Source organism: Pelobates fuscus, chromosome 4 (genome assembly GCF_036172605.1).
Source record: "Pelobates fuscus isolate aPelFus1 chromosome 4, aPelFus1.pri, whole genome shotgun sequence".
Classification (NCBI taxonomy): Eukaryota; Metazoa; Chordata; class Amphibia; order Anura; family Pelobatidae; genus Pelobates; species Pelobates fuscus.
In genome coordinates this window covers 6,595,771-6,620,277 of record NC_086320.1, presented here as the reverse complement: position 1 = coordinate 6,620,277, position 24,507 = coordinate 6,595,771, and the positions used below count along the sequence as shown (strand labels likewise).

The following is a 24,507-nucleotide window of genomic DNA, read 5'->3' as shown; positions in this document are numbered from 1 at the left end:
CTTTACACACCGTCTGTGACTGCTTCATGTAATGTTACCCGAGGCTATAACTTTACACACCGTCTGTGACGGCTTCCTGTAATGTTACCCGAGGCTATAACTTTACACACCGTCTGTGACGGCTTCCTGTAATGTTACCCGAGGCTATAACTTTACACACCGTCTGTGACGGCTTCCTGTAATGTTACCCGAGGCTATAACTTTACACACCGTCTGTGACGGCTTCCTGTAATGTTACCCGAGGCTATAACTTTACACACCGTCTGTGACGGCTTTCTGTAATGTTACCCGAGGCTATAACTTTACACACCGTCTGTGATGGCTTCCTGTAATGTTACCCGAGGCTATAACTTTACACACCGTCTGTGACGGCTTCCTGTAAGGTTACCTGAGGCTATAACTTTACACACCGTCTGTGACGGCTTCCTGTAATGTTACCCGAGGCTATAACTTTACACACCGTCTGTGACGGCTTCCTGTAATGTTACCCGAGGCTATAACTTTACACACCGTCTGTGACTGCTTCCTGTAATGTTACCCGAGGCTATAACTTTACACACTGTCTGTGACTGCTTCCTGTAATGTTACCCGAGGCTATAACTTTACACACCGTCTGTGACGGCTTCCTGTAATGTTACCCGAGACTATAACTTTACACACCGTCTGTGACTGCTTCCTGTAATGTTACCCGAGGCTATAACTTTACACACTGTCTGTGACTGCTTCCTGTAATGTTACCAGAGGCTATAACTTTACACACCGTCTGTGACGGCTTCCTGTAATGTTACCCGAGGCTATAACTTTACACACCGTCTGTGACAGCTTCCTGTAATGTTACCCGAGGCTATAACTTTACACACTGTCTGTGACGGCTTCCTGTAATGTTACCAGAGGCTATAACTTTACACACCGTCTGTGACGGCTTCCTGTAATGTTACCCGAGGCTATAACTTTACACACCGTCTGTGACGGCTTCCTGTAATGTTACCCGAGGCTTTAACTTTACACACTGTCTGTGACTGCTTCCTGTAATGTTACCCGAGGCTATAACTTTACACACTGTCTGTGACTGCTTCCTGTAATGTTACCAGAGGCTATAACTTTACACACTGTCTGTGACAGCCTCCTGTAAGGTTACCTTAGGCTATAACTTTACACACGGCCAGTAACTGCTTCCTGTAAGGTTACCGAGGCTATAACTTTACACATTGTCTGTGACTGCTTCCTGTAAAGTGAAGCCGCATCACAGGAATAGGTTTGAAAGCTGGAACGCTGGGCCATATTGAGACTCACCCTCTGGGTCCAGAAGTCTAGTGACGCCAAGCTCCTTCTCAGCTACGTTGAAAGCTTGATCCAGATTCTCCAGGTTGCTCTGGCGGTATACTCTGTTCATATCAATCAGCATGGGTCTGAAAAGAGGTGGAGAACAGAGTGACAAGATTAGAGGAAAAAAAATTAATGGAATTTAGGCAAGTGACGAGATTAGAGGAGAAAATCGTTATTGGAGTAAAGTAAACTGTATTTACAGGATTAGAGTAGGAGAAATAGGGTGATGGAATAAGAGGCAAAAAAAAGTATTGGTGGTATTAGAGGACCGACAATGCATTTGTGGCGAAACCAACCTCGCCACTATGAACTGGAGAAGCCTGGTTGCCCGCCTGCTGCCTTTGGACTATGGCCCTGGGAGATTGGGCCCTTTAAAAAACGTATTCGGCCCTAACAGAGTGCATGTCACTCATTCTGGCCCTTTAAATACAGTGGGGTCATTCGGTACTTGCCCTGTGTTAGCAGTGATACCCCAGATAGCTATGCCATGGAGCCTATTCATATAATGAAAGACTATGGGAAAGACTTTAGCTCCATGGCAATTGAACTGTGTGAATAGGATCTGAGCGCTATTCAGTAGTTTTGTGCGTTCAGATCCCAGCTATCTGGGGATATGTGAAATGTCTGTGTGTTATGTGTAAAAGGTGACTTTATGTATTTTAAAGTGTTTTACTGTCTTTGTGTCCCCATGTGCATAATGGAGTCTGTCTGTGTCCTGGGAGGTAATTGGATTACTTCTCCATTGTCTCCAGGATAGAGGGCTCTGTAAAACCGGTCTGAGCCGGAAAGCCATGCTGGCAGGGTTTTTTAAAAGATACTTTACTAACTTTTGAACCCCTGGTCTGATTCATGCCATTTTTAATATGTTGTTCCCCTGAATGGATTGATTGTGGATATGTATTTTTATGTGAATGTGATGTATGGTTTTAGAGTTATGAAAGTTGGGTAGAAAGTATGTTTTAACTGTATGTGTAATTGAGTTTCCTCTCAGGATAAGGGGAGGGAATATGTGGGATGTAACTGTGATGTGATTGGTTGTTTTATACCTCCCTGTGGGCGGACCTGTATTTGCAACAACTGTAATAAAAACCAGGCTGGGTGTGCCAGCACCTCAGATTCTGCTTAACCCTCAAAACGAAGTGTCGTCTCGTCATTGGGGGAATTGGATTGTATGCTGACTGCCAGGAGTGTAAGCGGATTGTATGCTTTTCCTGTTCAGCTATTCCAGGGTTCGTGTGTTTCCAGTTCGGGAGTTGGAAGATTCGTACAGTTTGCAGTTCAGGAGATTGGTGCTTGCAGTAGCTGCTTGTCTATCTGGAAGGGGATTATCGCCTAAACGTTTTTTATCCTCTTGTGGGCGAAACGGTCCGTTACAGCATTGTTAGCATTTAAGGAGGATAATGAACTGATGGTTGACAATGGATTGTGGGATTAGAGGAGGCTAGAAGAGAATGTATTGGTGGGATTATAGGAGGACAATAAATATGGAAAAAAAATATAGGAAGACAATAGATTGGTGGGAATATAGGAAGACAATGGATTGGTGGTATTATAGGAAGACAATGGATTGGTGGTATTATAGGAAGACAATGGGTTGGTGGTATTATAGGAAGACAATGGGTTGGTGGTATTATAGGAAGACAATGGGTTGGTGGTATTATAGGAAGACAATGGGTTGGTGGTATTATAGGAAGACAATGGGTTGGTGGTTTTATAGGAAGACAATGGGTTGGTGGGATTATAGGAAGACAATGGATTGGTGGTATTTTAGGAAGACAATGGATTGGTAGGATTATAGGAAGACAATGGGTTGGTAGGATTATAGGAAGACAATGGGTTGGTAGGATTATAGGAAGACAATGGGTTGGTAGGATTATAGGAAGACAATGGGTTGGTAGGATTATAGGAAGACAATGGGTTGGTAGGATTATAGGAAGACAATGGGTTGGTAGGATTATAGGAAGACAATGGGTTGTTGGGATTATAGGAAGACAATGGGTTGTTGGGATTATAGGAAGACAATGGGTTGTTGGGATTATAGGAAGACAATGGGTTGTTGGGATTATAGGAAGACAATGGGTTGTTGGGATTATAGGAAGACAATGGGTTGTTGGGATTATAGGAAGACAATGGATTGGTGGGAATAAAGGAAGACAATGGATTGGTGGTATTATAGGAAGACAATGGATTGGTGGTACTAAAGGAAGACAATGTGTTGGTGGGATTAAAGGAAGACAATGGGTTGGTGGGGTTATATGAGGAGACCAGACAGATGGAATTATAGGATAAAATAGTGATAAGAACCAAAAATTCAAATTTATCAAAGTAACAATGGCAGTGACAATCTGTAATTACCGTAAAATATACAACATTCTCCTGGATCCCAGTGTGCAACTGGCCTGAGGTTAGCCAGCCCGTACAATGTAATTTGCAGAAAACAAACAATGGTTTAGGCAGGTGAGCAGGTTTATTGGAGCAGATGAAAGCAATGTTTTGGCCCCCAAAGCTTGACAAAGGCGCTATTGTGGGACGAAACGCGGCTTTCATCTGCTCCAATAAACCTGCTCACTTTGGATTTACATTGAGTGCCTGGACCACCATTTATTTTCTGCAAATCTATTTGTCTGTGTCACTTATGGAGTAGGTGGAGTGAATGTTAGATGTGAAGACACAGACTCCTTTATTCCATGCGGACTATCGAGGGTTACCAGGTGCAATGGCAGCATATTGCGAGATAAAGAATTTATATACTCACTGAGCTTGTGCAAAATAGATCACATTGTTATTATATAATAAAAATGCAAATGTTTTGTCTTAATTGAGGAACTTTATTAATCACTTAGCTGGACATGACAAACCAGTCCCTAAAACTTCCACATTACCAAGATAAGAACATTATTTAAACTCCCTGCTGTGTTTAACCAGAGGCAGAGTTTACACCATGGGCTACCATGCCATTAAGTGTCACTTTAATCCTGTAATATTCTACACGGCTCTATACAGTGACATTGTCATGTATGAATCAGTTCAAATCTTATGAAAACCCACAGACAGACAGCCACGTGCGCACTTTGCATGCCCTGCAGGCGTCCTGTGTCCCACACCTCTCACATCATAGACACAGCGCCTGCAGCCCTTATTTATGGATATTATATTGGAGAGGTCTTAAAGCCCCAAGATGGATGCTATAAACCAACACAGATAAGGAAGACTACTACATCAAGATAGCACATCACAGCAGTTCTCAGGGGACCACACAAAGAATGAGCACAATGCAAGCACTCTGTACCACAGACTGTGCCAGAGGACGTGAAATTTTGACTATAACAGGGATGAAAGTGCAGGATATTCAGAGGATGAGCGCCACAAAAGATGTATATTAGTTTTGCTGGCACAGTCAGGCATACACTCCCACCTTGCCCAGCCTGGGGCACAGAAGACAGACAGTTTAAAAGCAACAGAGCCTACATTTCTTTCAGCTGCAGCTCAGAACGGATGGAGTAGACCGATCCCATGTAGGTACTCTCACGTTTTGTTGTGGACTGCTGCATCAGCGTGGACATCTCCTCGCAATCATCTTGGGAGTGGAGGCCATTTTCAGATGGTATATCATCACACACCATCAAAACCTTGTCCAAGGGTTGCCTGCGTGGGGAAGACGAGTGCCTATACAATGCCTTCTGCTGTGTCTTCTTCTGTCGAGCACCTTGACGCTGCTGTCTTGGCCCGTTCTGGTACATGATTTGACCAACACTTGATATTTTTGGGACTCTTCTGATGTGGGTCTATATTGTTTCAATGGACCTTGTACTAATCCAGGTTTAATGTTCATTTAGTATCTGCTTCTCTCCATCCTCAAAGACTAACTTCCTCTACTTGCCTCAACTTCTCAAACAATCCTGGTTCTCCCCCTCCTTGTCCGTCAATATCCAGTTACATAATCAGTCGACCTTCACTAGGTTGCTACCTGTTCCTGTGCAGTATTAAGATCCAGACCGGGTAACTTAATACAAAACTGCTTCTGTACATTACTCCGTTGCTTTGTTACAAACAGCCGTGTCTGATAAATAGTAAAACATCATCCCAGATGGGAGAGGAGAAGTCAGAGGATCCCGTCTTTATGAGGCTACCTTCCCTCGCCCAAAGTCGCTGCCTTCTGCTACAGGTGGGGTGTGTATGTGAGATGCAGTTCTGGATTTAGGGCGTGACAGAGCAGCCATGCTTATACATGTTACAAAGTGTTTAAAAAAAAAAAAAAGACAGAAAACCTAAGGGAGGGAGAGACGCACACAAAATGTCGCCTCTGGCTACCTACTCACAGTGCAGCATGCGTCTCCACCCGACCTAATCCCACACACAAAAATACTTATTCCACTCAATACTGACAGGACATGCCAATGGTAAAAAGTCACCGGGGGAGAATCCGCCGTCAAAACGGGCCATTGGGGCGTGATGCGCCGGCAAAACGGGCCACCGGGACGGGATCCGCCGGCAAAACGGGCCACCGGGACGGGAACCGCCGGCAAAACGGGCCATCGGGACGGGATCCATCCGCAAAATGGGCCATCAGGACAATAATCAATGTAAGAACGAGGCATTAAAACTCCCATTGGCTGTTTCCAGCAAGAATATCGGTCAGAAGCAGATTCTATAAGCTGTCGGAAAAAGCTCCAGAATTATAACTCACAATTCAGCCCGGCATGCTGAATTATCTCAATGTTCTTAAAAGCTATTTGTTATTTGTCAGGTATTTAGGATAAAAAAAACACGCAGATATATTAAGAGAAAATGATTTCCAAAGGACACCAGTCTTATTCGTAATGCCTGCTTGATTTAAAAACTGTCTAAGGGGAACACGTTATTCAGGATGGCACTTGGCGGAACCCAGGGAGGACCTTTATCACACATCAAATTAGATGGTGGAGGAAACAGGACATAATGAAACACAAATTGCTGATGAATATTTCATGGTTTCTGTCATATGGGACGAAATCCTATTACGGTTAACCAGTTCACTGCCGGAGGAATGTTAAATGTTAAAGGATTGCCAAGCAAGGTTCAACCCATTCAGTGCCAGTTCAAGCAACAATTCAGACACTGAAGGGTTTAAATGAGTAGATTGGACAAGGAGTAGGGTGAGGGATAACCCGTTCCAGACAGATTCCCTGGGGGAGTATGACAGCACATTATAGACACTCCGTACCGTCTTCTCCTTCTACTGACTTATACAAAACTTTCCACACCAAAACAATAACAAACTAATCCCCCAATACAATGACAACACGTCATGAATGAGACATGTCTAATCCATGTGTGAGAGGAGACCTGCAGCGATCTGAAAGCAGAACAGGATGCATCTCGCTTCATATTATAAGATACCTGCACACTGGGAAACAGCCTCACGATATGCAGCCATAATAAGCACCAGTTAAATTCACATCAAACACAGGGTGCTCCAGCAGAGAACTGCAGCTCACCCGACTCAGAATAAAGCAATAAATCCAATTTGATTTATATTTGCATTACTGGCAAAAGCGCCAACTTCTTTACCTGATATATACCGCGCTCCCATAGATCCCCCTCCGTGCCGGATCTATACCACGCTCCCATAGATTCCCCCCTCGGTGCCGGATCTATACAGCGCTCCCATAGATTCCCCCCTCCGTGCCGGATCTATACCGCACTCCCATAGATTCCCCCCTCCGTGACGGATCTATACCACACTCCCATAGATTCCCCCTCCATGCCGGATCTATACCGTGCTCCCATAGACTCAATCTGGCTGAGAATGCCCCATACAGCTACACTGCTCCCCCAATGATCTCTGTGCAATGTGTGCCCACCATTTCCATGGATTCCATCATTTAGAGGAGCTGAGGGCACAAAGCAGGGTTTGCTCAGAGCAGACTGGTATCTAGATACACGCACATCATTGTTTCTTTTCTCATATTGTTCTTGGATGAAGAAAGATATCATGTTCCAGCTTGATTTTAATAATCCAACAGCAAAAGCCCTGACTCTGCCAGGCAGTGAGAGAGCTCTGTCGAGACCCTGCCCTGCAAGCAAAGCTCGACCAGAGACACGATACTGAGAGACGCAGGATGCTCTGCTGACACCCTGCCCTGCAAGCAAAGCTCGACCAGAGACACTATCCTGAGAAACGCAGGATGCTCTGCTGACACCCTGCCCTGCAAGCAAAGCTCGACCAGAGACACTATCCTGAGAGACGCAGGATGCTCTGCCCAGACCCTGCCCTGCAAGCAAAGCTCGACCAGAGACACTATCCTGAGAGATGCAGGATGATCTGCCCAGACCCTGCCCTGCAAGCACAGCTTGACCAGAGACAGTATCCTGAGAGAGGCAGGATGCTCGGCCCAGACCCTGCCCTGTAAGCAAAGCTCGACCAGAGACACTATCCTGAGAGATGCAGGATGCTCGGCCCAGACCCCGCCCTGCAAGCAAAGCTCGACCAGAGACACTATCATGAGAGACGCAGAATGCTCTGCCCAGACCCCGCCCTGCAAGCAAAGCTCGACCAGAGACACTATCCTGAGATATGCAGGATGCTCTGCCCAGACCCTGCCCTGCAAGCAAAGCTCGACCAGAGACACTATCCTGAGAGAGGCAGGATGCTCGGCCCAGACCCCGCCCTGCAAGCAAAGCTCGACCAGAGACACTATCATGAGAGACGCAGAATGCTCTGCCCAGACCCCGCCCTGCAAGCAAAGCTCAACCAGAGACACTATCCCGAGAGAGGCAGGATGCTCTGCCTAGACCCTGCCCTGCAAGCAAAGCTCGACCAGAAACACTATCCTGAGAGACGCAGGATGCTCTGCAAAGGCAAGAGATTCTCTGCCTATGGTACTGCCATAAATCTGTCAAAATTCATTCCTTCCCATGAATGTTTGCCACAGACTGCTAGAGGAGTGTGGAAGCTGGCCTCCTACCCACCGTCCAGGTCTGGGAGTTACCCTGCCCATCTGCCATTAGTAGTTTTCCCTGCGTGCCCCTGGTGCAGCACCTTCCCTTCAGTCGAATAGAACCAGACGCTAGCCCCCTGGCAGCCGTTCGCAGGAAGAAACCCATTAATAGTCCTCAGCGGTACTTAGCCACAAATGTTATGGAACCGTTTTTGGCATGAGGTGACTGTGCGGTTCCCGGAAAACTTGGTCTGGGGTTTTGAACCACTTGCCTGAGACAAAGGGCAAAAGACGCTACCTGAGGGCCAGACTGAGCACTCTGTATTGCGGCCACAGGAACCCTGGAAAGTTGACCGGCAAAAGCACCAAATACCCTGAAACTATTTTAGGCATAGGACCATGTGTGCGGCCGGTTAGAACTTTAACACACTGCATGGATCTGAGCGCTATTTGGACAACTTGGGTGCTCAAAGCAGGGCTGTTTGACAATGTATTATCTGTAGAGGTTTTTTTTGTAATTATGTTTTGGGGTATTTTTATGTTGTCGTCTCTCTGTTCCTGGGAGATAATTAGCTTACGGGTCTTTAATGCAATTATCTCCCAGTCCCAGAGATTCATGGGAGGGGCTTGTGCTGAATACAAGGGAGATGGGGTCTGTGCATAAAAGGCAGAGATTGGCTTATTAAAATCAGTTGCACTCCCAGAACTATGTGTAGTCTAGTTACTATAATCATTGCTCAGCACCTTGTTCCAGCTCGTGGGGAAAGTCCTTGTAAGGACTAGAGCTCCCAGGACTGTGTGCCCTGGAAGATAAGACCTATCTTGCTCAAGGACGGAGAGGCTCCAGGAGGACCCCAGTCAAGCTACAGCGACTGGGGCAGAAGCGTCCCGGTTCCACCGAGCAGGTGATCCTTGGCGTGGGTAAAGAGAGTTCCGTTATAGTTTTTAACTAGCCTGGCAATGGGTAAACAGATACCACTGATATATCCAGCCTGGCACTGGGTAAACAGATACCACGGATATATCCAGCCTGGCACTGGGTAAGGTTAGATACCACAGATATATCCAGCCTGGCACTGTGTAAGGTTAGATACCACAAATATATCCAGCCTGGCACTGGGTAAGGTTAGATACCATGGATATATCCAGCCTGGCACTGGGTAAGGTTAGATACCACGGATATATCCAGCCTGGCACTGGGTAAGGTTAGATACCAAGGATATAACCAGCCTGGCACTGGGTAAGGTTAGATACCACGGATATATCCAGCCTGGCACTGGGTAAGGTTAGATACCACACATATATCCAGCCTGGCACTGGGTAAGGTTAGATACCATGGGTATATTCAGCCTGGCACTGGGTAAGGTTGGATACCAAGGATATATCCAGCCTGGCACTGGGTAAGGTTAGATACCACAGATATATCCAGCCTGGCACTGGGTAAGGTTAGATACCAAGGATATATCCAGCCTGGCACTGGGCAAGGTTAGATACCACAGATATATCCAGCCTGGCACTGGGTAAGGTTAGATACCACGGATATATCCATCCTGGCACTGGGTAAGGTTAGATACCACGGATATATCCAGCCTGGCACTGGGTAAGGTTAGATACCACGGATATATCCAGCCTGGCACTGGGTAAGGTTAGATACCACGGATATATTCAGCCTGGCACTGGGTAAGGTTAGATACCAAAATATATCCAGCCTGGCACTGGGTAAGGTTAGATACCACAAATATATCCAGCCTGGCACTGGGTAAGGTTAGATACCACGGATATATCCAGCCTGGCACTGGGTAAGGTTAGATACCACACATATATCCAGCCTGGCACTGGGTAAGGTTAGATACCACGGATATATCCAGCCTGGCACTGGGTAAGGTTAGATACCACGGATATCTCCAGCCTGGCACTGGGTAAGGTTAGATACCACGGATATATCCAGCCTGGCACTGGGTAAGGTTAGATACCACGGATATATCCAGCCTGGCACTGGGTAAGGTTAGATACCACGGATATATCCAGCCTGGCACTGGGTAAGGTTAGATACCACAGATATATCCAGCCTGGCACTGGGTAAGGTTAGATACCACGGATATCTCCAGCCTGGCACTGGGTAAGGTTAGATACCACAAATATATCCAGCCTAGCACTGGGTAAGGTTAGATACCACAAATATATCCAGCCTGGCACTGGGTAAGGTTAGATACCACGGATATATCCAGCCTGGCACTGGGTAAGGTTAGATACCACGGATATATCCAGCCTGGCACTGGGTAAGGTTAGATACCACAAATATATCCAGCCTGGCACTGGGTAAGGTTAGATACCACAAATATATCCAGCCTGGCACTGGGTAAGGTTAGATACCACGGATATATCCAGCCTGGCACTGGGTAAGGTTAGATACCACGGATATATCCAGCCTGGCACTGGGTAAGGTTAGATACCAAGGATATATCTAGCCTGGCACTGGGTAAGGTTGGATACCAAGGATATATCCAGCCTGGCATTGGGTAAGGTTAGATACCACGGATATATCCAGCCTGGCACTGGGTAAGGTAAGATACCACGGATATATCCAGCCTGGCACTAGGTAAGGTTAGATACCACAGATATATCCAGCCTGGCACTGGGTAAGGTTAGATACCACAGATATATCCAGCCTGGCACTGGGTAAGGTTAGATACCACGGATTTATCCAGCCTGGCACTGGGTAAGGTTAGATACCATGGATATATCCAGCTTAGCACTGGGTAAGGTTAGATACCACGGATTTATCCAGCCTGGCACTGGGTAAGGTTAGATACCACGGATATATTCAGCCTGGCACTGAGTAAGGTTAGATACAACAAATATATCCAGCCTGGCACTGGGTAAGGTTAGATACCACGGATATATCCAGCCTGGCACTGGGTAAGATTAGATACTAGATATCTCCAGCCTGGCACTGGGTAAGGTTAGATACCATGGATATATCCAGCCTGGCACTGGGTAAGGTTAGATACCACTGATATATCCAGCCTGGCACTGGGTAAGGTTAGATACCATGGATATATCCAGCCTGGCACTAGGTAAGGTTAGATACCACGGATATATCCAGCCTGGCACTGGGTAAGGTTAGATACCATGGATATATCCAGCCTGGCACTGGGTAAGGTTAGATACCACTGATATATCCAGCCTGGCACTGGGTAAGGTTAGATACCATGGATATATCCAGCCTGGCACTAAGTAAGGTTAGATACCACGGATATATCCAGCCTGGCACTGTGTAAGGTTAGATACCACGGATATATCCAGCCTGGCACTAGGTAAGGTTAGATACCACGGATATATCCAGCCTGGCACTGGGTAAGGTAAGATACCACGGATATATCCAGCCTGGCACTAGGTAAGGTTAGATACCATGGATATATCCAGCCTGGCACTGGGTAAGGTTAGATACCACGGATATATCCAGCCTGGCACTAGGTAAGGTTAGATACAACAAATATATCCAGCCTGGCACTGGGTAAGGTTAGATACCATGGATATATCCAGCCTGGCACTGGGTAAGGTTAGATACCACTGATATATCCAGCCTGGCACTGGGTAAGGTTAGATACCATGGATATATCCAGCCTGGCACTAGGTAAGGTTAGATACCACGGATATATCCAGCCTGGCACTGGGTAAGGTTAGATACCATGGATATATCCAGCCTGGCACTGGGTAAGGTTAGATACCACTGATATATCCAGCCTGGCACTGGGTAAGGTTAGATACCATGGATATATCCAGCCTGGCACTAAGTAAGGTTAGATACCACGGATATATCCAGCCTGGCACTGTGTAAGGTTAGATACCACGGATATATCCAGCCTGGCACTAGGTAAGGTTAGATACCACGGATATATCCAGCCTGGCACTGGGTAAGGTAAGATACCACGGATATATCCAGCCTGGCACTAGGTAAGGTTAGATACCATGGATATATCCAGCCTGGCACTGGGTAAGGTTAGATACCACGGATATATCCAGCCTGGCACTGGGTAAGGTTAGATACCACGGATATATCCAGCCTGGCACTGGGTAAGGTTAGATACCACGGATATATCCAGCCTGGCACTGGGTAAGGTTAGATACCACGGATTTATCCAGCCTGGCACTGGGTAAGGTTAGATACCACGGATATATTCAGCCTGGCACTGAGTAAGGTTAGATACAACAAATATATCCAGCCTGGCACTGGGTAAGGTTAGATACCACGGATATATCCAGCCTGGCACTGGGTAAGGTTAGATACCACGGATATATCCAGCCTGGCACTGGGTAAGGTTAGATACCACGGATATATCCAGCCTGGCACTGGGTAAGGTTAGATACCACGGATATATCCAGCCTGGCACTGGGTAAGGTTAGATACCACGGATATCTCCAGCCTGGCACTGGGTAAGGTTAGATACCACGGATATATCCAGCCTGGCACTGGGTAAGGTTAGATACCACTGATATATCAAGCCTGGCACTGGGTAAGGTTAGATACCACTGATATATCCAGTCTGGCACTGGGTAAGGTTAGATACCACGGATATATCCAGCCTGGCACTGGGTAAGGTTAGATACCACGGATATATCCAGCCTGGCACTGGGTAAGGTTAGATACCACGGATATATCCAGCCTAGCACTGGGTAAGGTTAGATACCACGGATTTATCCAGCCTGGCACTGGGTAAGGTTAGATACCACGGATATATTCAGCCTGGCACTGAGTAAGGTTAGATACAACAAATATATCCAGCCTGGCACTGGGTAAGGTTAGATACCACGGATATATCCAGCCTGGCACTGGGTAAGGTTAGATACCACGGATATATCCAGCCTGGCACTATGTAAGGTTAGATACCACGGATATATCCAGCCTGGCACTGGGTAAGGTTAGATACCACGGATATATCCAGCCTGGCACTGGGTAAGGTTAGATACCATGGATATATCCAGCCTGGCACTGGGTAAGGTTAGATACCATGGATATATCCAGCCTGGCACTAGGTAAGGTTAGATACCACGGATATATCCAGCCTGGCACTGTGTAAGGTTAGATACCACGGATATATCCAGCCTGGCACTGTGTAAGGTTAGATACCACGGATATATCCAGCCTGGCACTGTGTAAGGTAAGATACCACGGATATATCCAGCCTGGCACTAGGTAAGGTTAGATACCATGGATATATCCAGCCTGGCACTGGGTAAGGTTAGATACCACTGATATATCCAGCCTGGCACTGGGTAAGGTTAGATACCACTGATATATCCAGTCTGGCACTGGGTAAGGTTAGATACCACGGATATATCCAGCCTGGCACTGGGTAAGGTTAGATACCACGGATATATCCAGCCTGGCACTGGGTAAGGTTAGATACCACGGATATATCCAGCCTAGTACTGGGTAAGGTTAGATACCACGGATTTATCCAGCCTGGCACTAGGTAAGGTTAGATACCACGGATATATCCAGCCTGGCACTGTGTAAGGTAAGATACCACGGATATATCCAGCCTGGCACTAGGTAAGGTTAGATACCATGGATATATCCAGCCTGGCACTGGGTAAGGTTAGATACCACTGATATATCCAGCCTGGCACTGGGTAAGGTTAGATACCACTGATATATCCAGTCTGGCACTGGGTAAGGTTAGATACCACGGATATATCCAGCCTGGCACTGGGTAAGGTTAGATACCACGGATATATCCAGCCTGGCACTGGGTAAGGTTAGATACCATGGATATATCCAGCCTAGCACTGGGTAAGGTTAGATACCACGGATTTATCCAGCCTGGCACTGGGTAAGGTTAGATACCACGGATATATTCAGCCTGGCACTGAGTAAGGTTAGATACAACAAATATATCCAGCCTGGCACTGGGTAAGGTTAGATACCACGGATATATCCAGCCTGGCACTGGGTAAGGTTAGATACCACGGATATATCCAGCCTGGCACTGGGTAAGGTTAGATACCACGGATATATCCAGCCTGGCACTGGGTAAGGTTAGATACCACGGATATATCCAGCCTGGCACTGGGTAAGGTTAGATACCACGGATATCTCCAGCCTGGCACTGGGTAAGGTTAGATACCACGGATATATCCAGCCTGGCACTGGGTAAGGTTAGATACCACTGATATATCCAGCCTGGCACTGGGTAAGGTTAGATACCACTGATATATCCAGTCTGGCACTGGGTAAGGTTAGATACCACGGATATATCCAGCCTGGCACTGGGTAAGGTTAGATACAACAAATATATCCAGCCTGGCACTGGGTAAGGTTAGATACCACGGATATATCCAGCCTGGCACTGGGTAAGGTTAGATACCACGGATATATCCAGCCTGGCACTGGGTAAGGTTAGATACCACGGATATATCCAGCCTGGCACTGGGTAAGGTTAGATACCACGGATATATCCAGCCTGGCACTGGGTAAGGTTAGATACCACGGATATCTCCAGCCTGGCACTGGGTAAGGTTAGATACCACGGATATATCCAGCCTGGCACTGGGTAAGGTTAGATACCACTGATATATCCAGCCTGGCACTGGGTAAGGTTAGATACCACTGATATATCCAGTCTGGCACTGGGTAAGGTTAGATACCACGGATATATCCAGCCTGGCACTGGGTAAGGTTAGATACCACGGATATATCCAGCCTGGCACTGGGTAAGGTTAGATACCACGGATATATCCAGCCTAGCACTGGGTAAGGTTAGATACCACGGATTTATCCAGCCTGGCACTGGGTAAGGTTAGATACCACGGATATATTCAGCCTGGCACTGAGTAAGGTTAGATACAACAAATATATCCAGCCTGGCACTGGGTAAGGTTAGATACCACGGATATATCCAGCCTGGCACTGGGTAAGGTTAGATACCACGGATATATCCAGCCTGGCACTATGTAAGGTTAGATACCACGGATATATCCAGCCTGGCACTGGGTAAGGTTAGATACCACGGATATATCCAGCCTGGCACTGGGTAAGGTTAGATACCATGGATATATCCAGCCTGGCACTGGGTAAGGTTAGATACCACTGATATATCCAGCCTGGCACTGGGTAAGGTTAGATACCATGGATATATCCAGCCTGGCACTAGGTAAGGTTAGATACCACGGATATATCCAGCCTGGCACTGTGTAAGGTTAGATACCACGGATATATCCAGCCTGGCACTAGGTAAGGTTAGATACCACGGATATATCCAGCCTGGCACTGTGTAAGGTAAGATACCACGGATATATCCAGCCTGGCACTAGGTAAGGTTAGATACCATGGATATATCCAGCCTGGCACTGGGTAAGGTTAGATACCACTGATATATCCAGCCTGGCACTGGGTAAGGTTAGATACCACTGATATATCCAGTCTGGCACTGGGTAAGGTTAGATACCACGGATATATCCAGCCTGGCACTGGGTAAGGTTAGATACCACGGATATCTCCAGCCTGGCACTGGGTAAGGTTAGATACCACGGATATATCCAGCCTGGCACTGGGTAAGGTTAGATACCACTGATATATCCAGCCTGGCACTGGGTAAGGTTAGATACCACTGATATATCCAGTCTGGCACTGGGTAAGGTTAGATACCACGGATATATCCAGCCTGGCACTGGGTAAGGTTAGATACCACGGATATATCCAGCCTGGCACTGGGTAAGGTTAGATACCACGGATATATCCAGCCTAGCACTGGGTAAGGTTAGATACCACGGATTTATCCAGCCTGGCACTGGGTAAGGTTAGATACCACGGATATATCCAGCCTGGCACTGGGTAAGGTTAGATACCACGGATATCTCCAGCCTGGCACTGGGTAAGGTTAGATACCACGGATATATCCAGCCTGGCACTGGGTAAGGTTAGATACCACTGATATATCCAGCCTGGCACTGGGTAAGGTTAGATACCACTGATATATCCAGTCTGGCACTGGGTAAGGTTAGATACCACGGATATATCCAGCCTGGCACTGGGTAAGGTTAGATACCACGGATATATCCAGCCTGGCACTGGGTAAGGTTAGATACCACGGATATATCCAGCCTAGCACTGGGTAAGGTTAGATACCACGGATTTATCCAGCCTGGCACTGGGTAAGGTTAGATACCACGGATATATTCAGCCTGGCACTGAGTAAGGTTAGATACAACAAATATATTCAGCCTGGCACTGGGTAAGGTTAGATACCACGGATATATCCAGCCTGGCACTGGGTAAGGTTAGATACCACGGATATATCCAGCCTGGCACTATGTAAGGTTAGATACCACGGATATATCCAGCCTGGCACTGGGTAAGGTTAGATACCACGGATATATCCAGCCTGGCACTGGGTAAGGTTAGATACCATGGATATATCCAGCCTGGCACTGGGTAAGGTTAGATACCATGGATATATCCAGCCTGGCACTAGGTAAGGTTAGATACCACGGATATATCCAGCCTGGCACTGTGTAAGGTTAGATACCACGGATATATCCAGCCTGGCACTAGGTAAGGTTAGATACCACGGATATATCCAGCCTGGCACTGTGTAAGGTAAGATACCACGGATATATCCAGTCTGGCACTAGGTAAGGTTAGATACCATGGATATATCCAGCCTGGCACTGGGTAAGGTTAGATACCACTGATATATCCAGCCTGGCACTGGGTAAGGTTAGATACCACTGATATATCCAGTCTGGCACTGGGTAAGGTTAGATACCACGGATATATCCAGCCTGGCACTGGGTAAGGTTAGATACCACGGATATATCCAGCCTGGCACTGGGTAAGGTTAGATACCACGGATATATCCAGCCTAGTACTGGGTAAGGTTAGATACCACGGATTTATCCAGCCTGGCACTAGGTAAGGTTAGATACCACGGATATATCCAGCCTGGCACTGTGTAAGGTAAGATACCACGGATATATCCAGCCTGGCACTAGGTAAGGTTAGATACCATGGATATATCCAGCCTGGCACTGGGTAAGGTTAGATACCACTGATATATCCAGCCTGGCACTGGGTAAGGTTAGATACCACTGATATATCCAGTCTGGCACTGGGTAAGGTTAGATACCACGGATATATCCAGCCTGGCACTGGGTAAGGTTAGATACCACGGATATATCCAGCCTGGCACTGGGTAAGGTTAGATACCATGGATATATCCAGCCTAGCACTGGGTAAGGTTAGATACCACGGATTTATCCAGCCTGGCACTGGGTAAGGTTAGATACCACGGATATATTCAGCCTGGCACTGAGTAAGGTTAGATACAACAAATATATCCAGCCTGGCACTGGGTAAGGTTAGATACCACGGATATATCCAGCCTGGCACTGGGTAAGGTTAGATACCACGGATATATCCAGCCTGGCACTGGGTAAGGTTAGATACCACGGATATATCCAGCCTGGCACTGGGTAAGGTTAGATACCACGGATATATCCAGCCTGGCACTGGGTAAGGTTAGATACCACGGATATCTCCAGCCTGGCACTGGGTAAGGTTAGATACCACGGATATATCCAGCCTGGCACTGGGTAAGGTTAGATACCACTGATATATCCAGCCTGGCACTGGGTAAGGTTAGATACCACTGATATATCCAGTCTGGCACTGGGTAAGGTTAGATACCACGGATATATCCAGCCTGGCACTGGGTAAGGTTAGATACAACAAATATATCCAGCCTGGCACTGGGTAAGGTTAGATACCACGGATATATCCAGCCTGGCACTGGGTAAGGTTAGATACCACGGATATATCCAGCCTGGCACTGGGTAAGGTTAGATACCACGGATATATCCAGCCTGGCACTGGGTAAGGTTAGATACCACGGATATATCCAGCCTGGCACTGGGTAAGGTTAGATACCACGGATATCTCCAGCCTGGCACTGGGTAAGGTTAGATACCACGGATATATCCAGCCTGGCACTGGGTAAGGTTAGATACCACTGATATATCCAGCCTGGCACTGGGTAAGGTTAGATACCACTGATATATCCAGTCTGGCACTGGGTAAGGTTAGATACCACGGATATATCCAGCCTGGCACTGGGTAAGGTTAGATACCACGGATATATCCAGCCTGGCACTGGGTAAGGTTAGATACCACGGATATATCCAGCCTAGCACTGGGTAAGGTTAGATACCACGGATTTATCCAGCCTGGCACTGGGTAAGGTTAGATACCACGGATATATTCAGCCTGGCACTGAGTAAGGTTAGATACAACAAATATATCCAGCCTGGCACTGGGTAAGGTTAGATACCACGGATATATCCAGCCTGGCACTGGGTAAGGTTAGATACCACGGATATATCCAGCCTGGCACTATGTAAGGTTAGATACCACGGATATATCCAGCCTGGCACTGGGTAAGGTTAGATACCACGGATATATCCAGCCTGGCACTGGGTAAGGTTAGATACCATGGATATATCCAGCCTGGCACTGGGTAAGGTTAGATACCACTGATATATCCAGCCTGGCACTGGGTAAGGTTAGATACCATGGATATATCCAGCCTGGCACTAGGTAAGGTTAGATACCACGGATATATCCAGCCTGGCACTGTGTAAGGTTAGATACCACGGATATATCCAGCCTGGCACTAGGTAAGGTTAGATACCACGGATATATCCAGCCTGGCACTGTGTAAGGTAAGATACCACGGATATATCCAGCCTGGCACTAGGTAAGGTTAGATACCATGGATATATCCAGCCTGGCACTGGGTAAGGTTAGATACCACTGATATATCCAGCCTGGCACTGGGTAAGGTTAGATACCACTGATATATCCAGTCTGGCACTGGGTAAGGTTAGATACCACGGATATATCCAGCCTGGCACTGGGTAAGGTTAGATACCACGGATATATCCAGCCTGGCACTGGGTAAGGTTAGATACCACGGATATATCCAGCCTAGTACTGGGTAAGGTTAGATACCACGGATTTATCCAGCCTGGCACTAGGTAAGGTTAGATACCACGGATATATCCAGCCTGGCACTGTGTAAGGTAAGATACCACGGATATATCCAGCCTGGCACTAGGTAAGGTTAGATACCATGGATATATCCAGCCTGGCACTGGGTAAGGTTAGATACCACTGATATATCCAGCCTGGCACTGGGTAAGGTTAGATACCACTGATATATCCAGTCTGGCACTGGGTAAGGTTAGATACCACGGATATATCCAGCCTGGCACTGGGTAAGGTTAGATACCACGGATATATCCAGCCTGGCACTGGGTAAGGTTAGATACCATGGATATATCCAGCCTAGCACTGGGTAAGGTTAGATACCACGGATTTATCCAGCCTGGCACTGGGTAAGGTTAGATACCACGGATATATTCAGCCTGGCACTGAGTAAGGTTAGATACAACAAATATATCCAGCCTGGCACTGGGTAAGGTTAGATACCACGGATATATCCAGCCTGGCACTGGGTAAGGTTAGATACCACGGATATATCCAGCCTGGCACTGGGTAAGGTTAGATACCACGGATATATCCAGCCTGGCACTGGGTAAGGTTAGATACCACGGATATATCCAGCCTGGCACTGGGTAAGGTTAGATACCACGGATATCTCCAGCCTGGCACTGGGTAAGGTTAGATACCACGGATATATCCAGCCTGGCACTGGGTAAGGTTAGATACCACAGATATAAACAGCCTGGGATAACAGGGAACTCTGTATGCACCATACTCCATGCTGTATTTGAGAGACTTGGAGCAAAGTAGGTATTGTGCAGGATACCATGTGAATTATATGTCATGGCGTTCTGATAGCTGCCATGCAGAATATGGTGGGCATGGAAAAGATGCTCTGCAGGCTCTGTAAAGGGTGGGGTGGGGAGGACCCTTTTGAAGATGACAGTATATTCTCGTTTAAACAAGTTCCTAGAGTGAAACGAAAGGAATTTGTTCTATCTGTGGCTTTCCCCCGGGTACAAAATTCCTCGCCAGGAGGAGGCTGGATTGAATACCAGCTAGCCAATCAGGCTATGCTCCCTGAGGTGCTGAAATATGGACAAAAAAATCTGAAACCACTTGATACACTCCAGATGATTCCCGTGCCAGCACTGCACACTATCCTTACCATCGGAATATTACTTAAAACTACTATATTCAAACTCAAATCTGGGAAAACAAGAATTACGAAGATACAAAGAGTTACAGCACAATTTCTGAATTCTATCATTAAAGTGCGCTGGTCAATTCTAAAATTTCTGTAAAAACAGTGATGGCATTTAACTGAAGTACAATGAAATCAGACAATATCACAATGTAAAACAAGGATCTGTCTCCATTTGATAGAAACATGATAAATACATTTAACCCCTTAAGGACCAAGCTTCTGGAATAAAAGGGAATCATGATATGTCACACATGTCATGTGTCCTTAAGTGGTTAAATACATAAAGGGAATCAACACAGTAAAGGAGGAGACTATATTTAAAAGAAGAAAAACTACCACAACAAGAGGACATAGTCTTAAATTAGAGGGACAAAGGTTTAAAAATAATACCAGGAAGTATTACTTTACTGAGAGGGTAGTGGATGCATGGGATAGCCTTCCAGCTGAAGTGGTAGAGGTTAACACAGTGAGGGAGTTTAAGCATGCGTGGGATAGGCATAAGGCTATCCTAACTATAAGATAAGGCCAGGGACTAATGAAAGTATTTAGAAAACTGGGCAAACTAGATGGGCCGAATGGTTCTTATCTGCCCTCACATTCTATGTATCTAGGTTTAATTATTTTTTGCCGTAAAATTTAAATATTAGCAGCATCTCCGCTAAGATGAAGCTAGTTGAATCGGGTCTGAGCAAATGCTTGCTCTCCCCACCTCACGGAATTATCATGGAAAACACATGCCAACCCAGGGAGGCTATCCCAAAAAATGCAAAAGGCCTCTCATAAAGCAGTGCCACGTTATAAACAGCCAGTGTAACCGTTACATGCCAGCAGAAACGTAATTCAATTAAAGGCCAATTGTAATGGTTTTCTCCAATTCCCATTTGAATTGGGAATGGGTTTTACAGCTGGTCATACATGTCACTTACTTGTGTCGGTGGATGACGGCATTGAAGAGGCGCCCGTCTCTCCAGTTGACAGTGAAGTTGTCACACCGCAGACCCTGGTAACCCTCCACCATACGCTGGGACCAGAGGAGCAGCTTCTCCTTGGCCGTCATGTCCTCTGATTGACCGGTGACCTGGATATCTGAAATCTGCAGGAGAGAAAGCTCCCAAATCATTCCATACCCATGCTGGAGTTTGCTTCATTACAGTAAAAACATTAATATTACACATGATGCACTCATGCTCCAACTACAAATTTCAACTCCCGAGGGAGGAGACAACAGGGCAACCACAGCCAGTGGAACAGGGAGACAGCATCCAGTGCCTGGGCAGAATTGTGACGAACTGAACCTCGTCACGGGTTCTTGGAGGGGCCTGCTGGCCAGCCTCTTGGGCCCTGCAATATACCTTGCCCAATACACTTTAAAAGGCTCTGTTCATTTGAGTTATGTACCTTTTTACTCCAGACAGAGAGACCGACCGTTAGCCCTGATTCCCTGGAACTGATCTGGATGACCAACATATCCAAAATTCACCCAGATCAGTTCAGGGGTTCAGGAAATTCCTGGAAGTCTTATTTTTGACCCACCGTGCACATGGTCCTATGCCCTAAACAATTCCAGGGAATCAGGGCTAACGGTCGGTCTCTCTGAGTGGAGTACAAAAGTACATAACTCACATGAATAGAGCCTTTTAAAGTGTATTGGGCAAGGTATATTGCAGGGCCCATAGTCCTGAGGCAAGAGGCTGGCCAGCAGGCCCCTCCAAGAACCCGTGACGAGGTTCAGTTCGTCACAAGGATGTAAAATTTACCAGGCATATTTATTTTTCTGATTATGTACATTTTACAGCATGGTCCCCAGTATGAGGGTGCCCTTACTAATTATGGAGTTTAGGTGTTTTATCCTCAGCCATTACTAATTGGTGTATAATACCCAGTCATGTGATCTTCATAGACAGACACTGGCAGTACAATGGGTCGTACTGAAGAGTTTGGAGACTTTAAATGTGGCACGGTCATAGAATGCCATGTTTGAGAAGATTCTTCCCCGGTCTAGGAGCAACAACAGCCACAAAGTGCCAGACGACATGTTTGAAATAGGATGCCCAACTGGTGTGATGATAAGGTGTCCATGTACGTTTGGCCATATAGTGTAATGGAGATTTCAATCTAATATAAAGACCGAGAACAAATCAATTAACCAATAAATTAATTAGGGGCAGCACATGTTACTTTGTAGAGGTGTTGGTAGTGTATAAACACAGTGTCACACACTACAGCGGGGGTAGGTAACCTTTTAGTAGTACTGTGCCAACACAACATTTTGAAGTCCCTTGGCTATTTCTTTTTTTTCTTGAGGTGTGTTTGTTGCTGTATTGTGCTTGTGTTATTTGCGGCTGCTGCGGTTGCTTTGTAGTGTTGTATTTCTGTATATGTGGGCTGTTATATTGTACAGTATATGTTCATGAGTAGTTTAATGCAATGTATGATCCTATAATGTAACTAAACCCCCAGGATTTTTTTGTCTAGGTGAGATATTTTTAAATAAAACTATTACTTTCTCTGAGACTTGAAATTGCTGTTTACAGACTAATTGACGGACTTGCAAACTGACAGTAACAGGCAGCCAGATAGCAAGCCGATTGCTAGATAGACTGATAGACAGTCAGACGAGACATACATGATATAGTATAATTGATTAGTCTTACACCAGTGGACATGTGTCTGCTATTTATTTTTGGTGTCAGACAAGTAACAGAGTGAAAGCAGATTTTTAGGGAAGTGGTCATTTCTTGGTGACCAGGAACGAAGGTTCCTCAAATCATTTCCCAGATCAGAACCACAGAGTAAACCACAAGAACACTACCCCTCCCACGGCGCCACTCTGCACTGGATATCATGGTACTTACCATAAAGTTTGGGGACAATGTGTGGCCTATGCATGTGCTGTACAAATAAATAATGCTATGAGCATTGGATCATATAACCCAAAGCACGTGGTCTTTTAATTAGTAAACTCACTGGGAGGCATAATTATCAGACATTACCCATAATCCCTGAAACTCTAGGAATCTAGGGGGATTCGCTTTCCAGCCACGTTCTGTATTACACTGCCACTGCCTCATATAACACACAGCTGAGCAGGGCTGTCTGGTGTATTCTGTAAAGTATTTAACAGACACGAAATGGCGGCGAGTGTTAAATTGTCTGATTACTAATACACACTTTTAACTGAAGATTTCTATAGGACTATAAAACATCTCTCTGCCCCACGGGAACCATTTCATGGCATCAGGAAGCAGCCGCCCTCCCCAGCAGTAAAAAAAATAAAATAAGCCCTGTGTACAGACAAAGCTCAAACCACAAGGGGGGAGAATCACTACCCAGTGACTCACACAGAACCACACCCTGCGCTCACGCCAACTACACAAGGTACACGTGACATGCCAGCCAGGCCAGCTGTCTGGGCAAACACAGGGAAACATGATTCTGGTTCAGTAATAAACCATGCTGCGGTTTAATGTTCCTTTTATGCTTCCAAACTATGTGATCCAAGGAATTCATGCCACAAAGCGGAGTCATCTTAATCACAAATTATAGAGAGGATTATAGACAGAGAGTAGTGATAGTACTTTATAGATCCCTGGTAAGATCTCACCTAGAGTATTGTGTTTCGTTCTATAGAGCAGATCCCAGGAGGATATGGAGAGGTAGTGATAGTACTTTATAGATCCCTGGTAAGATCTCACCTAGAGTATTGTGTTTCGTTCTATAGAGCAGATCCCAGGAGGACATAGAGAGGTAGTGATAGTACTTTATAGATCCCCGGTAAGATCTCACCTAGAGTATTGTGTTTCGTTCTATAGAGCAGATCCCAGGACAGAGAGGTAGTGATAGTACTTTATAGATCCCCGGTAAGATCTCACCTAGAGTATTGTGTTCAGTTCTATAGAGCAGATCCTGGGAGGACATAGAGAGATAGTGATAGTACTTTATAGATCCCCGGTAAGATCTCACCTAGAGTATTGTGTTCAGTTCTATAGAGCAGATCCCAGGACATAGAGAGGTAGTGATAGTACTTTATAGATCCCCGGTAAGATCTC

The 24,507-nt window shown here is 46.2% G+C and overlaps 1 protein-coding gene across 1 annotated transcript in view; it reads right to left on the bottom strand.

The window, feature by feature from the left end:
* The window catches only part of PLEC (plectin), a 556,052-nt gene that overhangs the window by 167,784 nt on the left and 363,761 nt on the right, over positions 1–24,507 (bottom strand). Inside the window, exons 9-10 of the mRNA XM_063450946.1 lie at positions 21,385–21,551; positions 1,294–1,409 (exon numbers count right to left, since the gene is read on the bottom strand). Coding sequence (XP_063307016.1) covers positions 1,294–1,409; positions 21,385–21,551 — 283 coding nt within the window. The remainder of the gene's footprint in view (positions 1–1,293; positions 1,410–21,384; positions 21,552–24,507) is intronic.